The 6237-nt window shown below is 40.4% G+C and overlaps 1 protein-coding gene across 1 annotated transcript; it reads left to right on the plus strand.

Moving 5' to 3' along the window:
• Window positions 1-57: 57 nt before the first annotated feature.
• On the plus strand, window positions 58-5683 carry LOC147208549 (uncharacterized). Its single transcript, XM_086106127.1, has 11 exons — window positions 58-133; window positions 537-540; window positions 2802-2913; window positions 3042-3092; window positions 3211-3288; window positions 3399-3455; window positions 3582-3641; window positions 3928-3992; window positions 5059-5194; window positions 5293-5351; window positions 5431-5683. Exons 1-11 carry the CDS (start codon window positions 58-60, stop codon window positions 5627-5629), a joined length of 897 nt encoding a protein of 298 aa, XP_085962253.1. The 3' UTR covers window positions 5630-5683.
• Window positions 5684-6237: the final 554 nt, after the last annotated feature.

Consider the following 6237-nt stretch of genomic DNA (forward strand, 5'->3'; position numbering starts at 1 on the left):
GCTTTAGCACGATGGCACCGAGTATTTTTCTTCAAGAATTCAAGCGGTGCTTTATTGATGGACCCTAAAAGAAGCCATCGCGCCCTGGCGCCGCTCACCATCAAAATTGGACAAAACAGAGAAGAAAAGTGTGGTAAGTGTCTCTCAGACGTAAAGTGTTAACATCTTGCTCGAATCAAATTCATTTCTTGAGAGGTTTGTGAGGAATTCGTCAATTGTTTCCACGCGAGGGTTAATCGCCCACTTTTAATACAGTTGCTAGTGCTAACTCGATTGAAGACTATGCTAAACTAAACAACGTTATTATAGTTATGCTGCCACCAGCTTAGTGTGCAGCAGTCATTTGTTGCCGTTAAAATATTTATTTCTGTTGTATTGTGTTTGTCTCATTTGTCATTGTCCCAGGCATAAGAAAATGGATGTCAGATGAAAATATGTGGGTGATTTTAAATAATCAAATGTACATTAACGCTTTTTTTGTTAGAGCTAATGTTACACGATACAACTTTGTTTTGTGTGCGTGTTTTTGTGTGCAGGACAGTGAAGGAGATGATTTAGAAAATCGCTGAGCTTGATCACAATCGGAGTCAGCTGAAACTTTTAAACTCTGAGATGAGCCACTTACTCGATGCAGCAGATGATGAGATGACCTTGCTACGATCCGAAAATAAAGGGTTTAGAAGACAAGTGAAAGCGTAATTAATTATATGTTGGCGTTCAGAACAACTGGCGCCGTGGTTATCAGCCTAAATGTTGCAATTGAAGCCGTGTTTCATTGTTTTCCTTGCACAAATTTTCCTGCTGGTTTGTACCAATATTTTTGATTTTCCACTTATCATTTGTAACATACACTTGCCAAACATCCATCTTTCGATTCTCTGAACCGCTTATCCTCAACGGAGGTGTCAAATCCAGGTCCAGAAAGCAAACATTTTCCCACAGTTTGGCTTTAGCCACAGGTGCTTCTCATCAACCAGCAGATAAATACACTAAACGAAAGAAGAAGCGCTTGTGGCTAAAGCCAAACTCGGGCAGGACTTCGGAAACCAACAATGACGAAACGCCGCTGGTGGCAGCAGAGAAGTGGCCAAATGAATGAGAGACAGCTGAGTGAATGAGAGCAGAGTCAAGTGAATAGACCCGACGTGTGTATGGTTCCTGAAAAAAAATATCACAACTGTCACTATTTCATACTTTGGTCCATATGCAATTATAAACATGGTTTATTGTTGTAAAACACTACATGAATTCTTTATATAGTATACTTTTATGTATTGGTAGTGGGCAGCAGTGTCTCTTGCTTTAACCCGGAAATAGATTTTTCGTCAGTGTGCAAGCTTATGTACATTTGATTGAATAAAAATAGGATTTGAAAAACCTGCTTTGTAGGTTTTTCAAATCCTATTTTTGATAAATTTAAAACCCTTCTCTAAATACTAATTACAACTAACTGAATTTAAAAACTAAAATAGGATTTGAAAAACCTGCAAAGCATTTTTGATACATTTAAAACCCTTCTCTAAATACGAATCACAACTAACTGAATTTAAAAACTAAAATAGGATTTGAAAAACCTGCAAAGCATTTTTGATACATTTAAAACCCTTCTCTAAATACGAATCACAACTAACTGAATTTAAAAACTAAAAATCAAAACAAAATAAAAACTAACTATACAATACATCTTTATTTAAATAGTGTTTTTAAAACAGCGCAGCTAGAATGAAAAATCCAAATGAATATAACTCGTGTGGAGTGGGGGCTTGCACAGTTCAGTTAATCCCTCCCCAATTTCCCGCACCTGTTCTCATGAAAAAGCAACAGAGGCTCGCCCAAGCGAGGCCAGTGCAATCTGGGGTCAGGTCATTTTCCATCACGTAATTGAGAACCGGCTCTAGTGGGACATGAAAGAATTACTGATTTCAATGTTAAAACTGTGTATAGTGTTACAGTTATTTATTTATTTTGCCTCATGCACTTGGTCAATACAGTTCAGTTGTATTTAACATTTAAGTGAAATTCAGTTGTTTCTTCTTTTCGAAGCTTAGGGTGTTAAGGGACAATTTTTCTTGAACTTATATTTTCAGTACTCTTTATTTCCGTGCACATTTTTTTCTATTAACTATTAATCTTAACTGTGCATAATGTTTCAGTGACTTCCAATATTATGTCAAAACCTTTTATCGCAAAAAAAGCCTTGGACCTTGTTTTTCATGAACACTAATTCATCCATCCATCCATGCTCCGTACTGCTTATTCACACTAGGGTTGTAGTTGTGCTGTACCCTATCACAGCTGACTTTGATGGAAATGTGATGCCGCAGGGTACACCCTGAATTGGTTGCCAGTCAATCGCAGTGCACATATTGATAAGCAACCATTCCCCCTCGCATTCACCCTACGGACAATTCCGAGCCTTCAATTAACCAAACATATATTTTTGGAATGTGTGAGGAAACTGGGGCACCCAGAGAAAATTCACACATATACGGGGAGAGCATGCAAACTTCACACAGACAGGCCGCAGCCCGGATTCTAACCCAGGACTTTTGAATTGTGAAAGGGCTGTGCTAATCGTTTGGCGACAGTGGCGTTTACGGAATCATATACAGTAGTAGCTTTTAATACAGTTGCCACCTAGAACCACATTCATAAACATAGTTCAATGCATGCCTTTCTGACAGTGTCACTCAGAATTTAACTATTTACTGTATTACAATTAACCTCTTTCATGCACTCTGTAACCTGATAAAGGGATAAGCTGTCCACTGTAGTAACTGTTACATGTTCTATGTCTGTAGGTTGGAGCAGATTGTCGGAGATGGTCAGCACGTGGAAGCACAGCTTTGCAGCTCATCACTGCAGGATGACCTCGACGTAAAACAGTCCACTGAAATTACGCTACAAATACTGGTAGGTTAGACCGTGTGTTGTTGCCGCCTATGGAGCATTTGTAAAAGCTTTCCTGTTGATAAGATAAGGATTTGAATTTTATCTTGAATTCTGCTCATATCTGATTGACGCTTTTTCCTTGTCCGCAGGAGGAGGAATGCAATGCGATGAAGGAACGAAATAAGAAACTGATTACAGAGGTCTGACAACTCTTCTTCTCTCTGTCTCTAGTCATCAATGTGCTGTTAGGCAACTTGCAAAAAATCAGTGAGCATTAGAAATTGTCTGCGGCACTGTTTACATTTTATGATTTGTCAGGTTCAGATGCTCCAGCAGCAAAGAGAACAGGACAAGAAGAGCTTGAGCAAGTTCAGCGCTGCCCTGAAAAACATTGAGGTACAGTCTGAATGCAATTTGTTCACTTGCAGTCCCATTGTCTCTGTTTCTCTTAGTCTTTCGAGCATTTGAGGGAGACTTTGTCATTGCTGCTCTGTTCTGTTTGTCAGTTTAGAACAGAAGACGCTCAGCTAGAACTTCAGCAAAGGGATGAGGTCATTCAACAGGTATGTCAAGACAGGCAAAATCCCCATCATAAAGCAACAATTTTATTGAAACGCTTATCTTCATTAGCCGTCTGCTATTTTGACTACAGTTGGCATTATGATATCACATTTATTTGTCTGTGGTAGAATAAGTTGCAATTAAAGCAAGCAGAGGAAACAGTAGAGGAGTATACCAACGTCATCAAGGTAAGGACAGTCTGACTTGTCTGTCTTCTGTTAAGGTAATGCGCCATAGATCTTGCGATGGAGAGATACATGATACGCTTGGTTTCGATGTCAATTCTGGCGCTCGAAACAGCTATGTGGTGCCGGTTGCCAGTGTTTTTAAAGTCCCGGCAGGCTTCGCGAATGTCGGCAAAACCGCACAAACACGCAGTGCATGAACAAGCAATGAAAAAAAGAGCACCGGCGAAGAGGATAATATTCAATAATTCCAGCCCTAGCTGAGATCTTGGTGTTGTGTGTTTTTGAGGAGCTCAGACGGGCAAACCAGGAGCTGCGGAGTCACTTAGAGGACAGAGAGGATGAGGCCTCGCTGTAAGTCACTCTCCAAATCCAGTGGTGCCTTGAGATATGAGTGACCCCTACTTATGTCTTTTTCGAGATATGAGACATCGTTTGGCCAATTTTTGGCTTTCACTTGCGAGTAAAATTTGAGATGAGAGCGCTGTATGGTGGCAGTCAACACACTTCACACAAGGAGCAGCTTGGTAGATCACCAATATTTGAGTGTCACAGTCCGGCGCCAAGCCTGTTGCAAAGAATAAGGGGACACAGACAACAACATAGGCCAGTTGAAGAATTTATTGTTAACAATAAGTAACTTTAAAAAAAGAAAAAAGGAGTATGGGATGTGAGTGTTTAAATCTCTGCATGCATGGATGAATATAAGTCTGATCGACACCATCTGGAGCTCAAAGTGCATGAGAAAGCCTCAAATTCATGGTGCTGCCAGGCCCGCTGGGAACCAATTTTTTGTTCAGTGTCTTGTGCCAGGACACTTTGACAGCGGACAGTCTGATCCAGGGTTCGAACCAGCAACTTTCCGGTCAAAGGAAGACCCCCCTCTACCACTTGGGCTGCAGCCTTAGTACAAAATATGACCATAGTCACAGGCAAATTTTCTGTATTCGTTGTGAAGACGACAAATACTACTGCACCTTATTGAGGAGTTGTGACCTGCTCATCGTACGGAAATGTATCAGTATGTCTCTATTTTACTACCCCCAGGTGGGCAAGACATTGTTTCCACAAACAGCACAATACCCATTGAATTAAAGCAAAAAAAAAGTGCTAACTCTTTTATTCGTTATTTTTTTATTTAATTGTGTATGTGAATATGTTTTTTATACACTACAATGTTATGGAGTGTGATTTTATTGTATTTTTTAGAGTTTTTTTTTTTAAAGGATGGGGGGCTGCAACAAATAATGGCATTCCTATTATTTTTCAATGGGGAAGGAGGATTTGAGATGTAACTGTTTTGCGTTCACAGAACAAATTAAGCTTGTGTCTCGTGGCACCATTGTATTTTATTTTCAGCAAACACTTTCACTGAGTAATTTTGGTGCACTTTAGCTTTGTTGTTGCCGCTGGTTTCCAGAATCACTCTCAGTGATTTGATGGAGGAAAAGAAAGCATCGCACGTTCCTGGCATGTCTTTCGCAGAGGAACTCAAGCTCCTGGCCATCCCAAATGAAATTCAAAGCATGATGGCACCCTCCATGGATTCCAGTCAAGTACGAAGCCATTGAGTAGCAGAATATTACAGACGATTTGATTTTACTTATGAACATCATTTAAATGCGCAGTGAGGTACGCTGAGTTTTGTTTACAGGAAGAAACTGATGCCACAGAACAAACCAGTGCTCCCATCCTGTCCCAACAAACAAACAGGTGACATTCCCATGTCATGTTATTTATTTTATTCACAATGAAATTGTCCTGTAGTTCACTCATTATCTTCTCCCTGTAGGTGCACACAAGCCAAGGAACCATCCACCCACAAGGTGTTTGTGCTCTGCCTGGCCATCATCATCGTTTTGGTCATCGTGGCTGCAGGAAATCATGCAAGATATTTTGACTTTCGTCCAATCCACAACCTTTGGAGGAGCGTGCGCCTGATTTTACAGCCCTACCTTAGTGTGCACTATGGAGCCTTACCTCCTGTGTGATCCAAGCAATTCTTATTGTTGTGTACCTTGGATCGTGGTTTTTTGTTTGTTTGTTTTTCCGGGGGGGGGGGATACTGGTATCTTGCAGATTTATTATTTAAATTGAACAGCTGTTGTATAACACCAGGATGTAATGCAGATTTCTTTCCATCTGAAACATTTATTTGCAATATGGTCGTATTTGTTTGTTATTGTGGTGGTGCATTGGTGAGATATTTCTGCTTCTTTGAATTCATAAAAAGAAAAAAAAATACTCCGCACACAAACTTGGCCTCATTTATTAATTTGCATGGTGCTATCCAGAAAAGATGCACCTATCTGTATGTATTTTTCAGATTGGTCTTTTTTTTTTCTTTTTTAATGTCAGAAGGTAGTGGTTTTTCGGCTGGAACAAGACATCATGCATTTGCCCACAAGTTGATACTTGTGGCCAATCAGGGTTTAAAATAGTTTGGGAATGTTCATTATACTTCGGGGGAGTACCCCGAGAAAACCCACGCAGGCCCGGGGAGAACATGCAAACTCCACACAGGGAGGCCGGAGCTGGAATTGAACCCGATACCTCTGCACTATGAGGTCGACGTGCTAACCTCTGGATCACCAGGCCG

The sequence above is a fragment of the Hippocampus guttulatus genome, chromosome 2 (genome assembly GCF_054856545.1).
Source record: "Hippocampus guttulatus isolate MCC_2025c chromosome 2, RoL_Hgut_1.0, whole genome shotgun sequence".
In the NCBI taxonomy this organism is placed as follows: domain Eukaryota; kingdom Metazoa; phylum Chordata; class Actinopteri; order Syngnathiformes; family Syngnathidae; genus Hippocampus; species Hippocampus guttulatus.

What these genes read in the sequence shown, in the direction of transcription:
- LOC147208549 (XM_086106127.1), top strand. Translation starts at nt 58, where the DNA reads ATGGACCCTAAAAGAAGCCATCGCGCCCTGGCGCCGCTCACCATCAAA. An exon ending in AGTATACCAACGTCATCAAG is followed by an intron (nt 3,642 to 3,927) that starts GTAAGGACAGTC and finishes TGTGTTTTTGAG; the next exon opens with GAGCTCAGACGGGCAAACCA. An exon ending in CTGTCCCAACAAACAAACAG is followed by an intron (nt 5,352 to 5,430) that starts GTGACATTCCCA and finishes TTCTCCCTGTAG; the next exon opens with GTGCACACAAGCCAAGGAAC.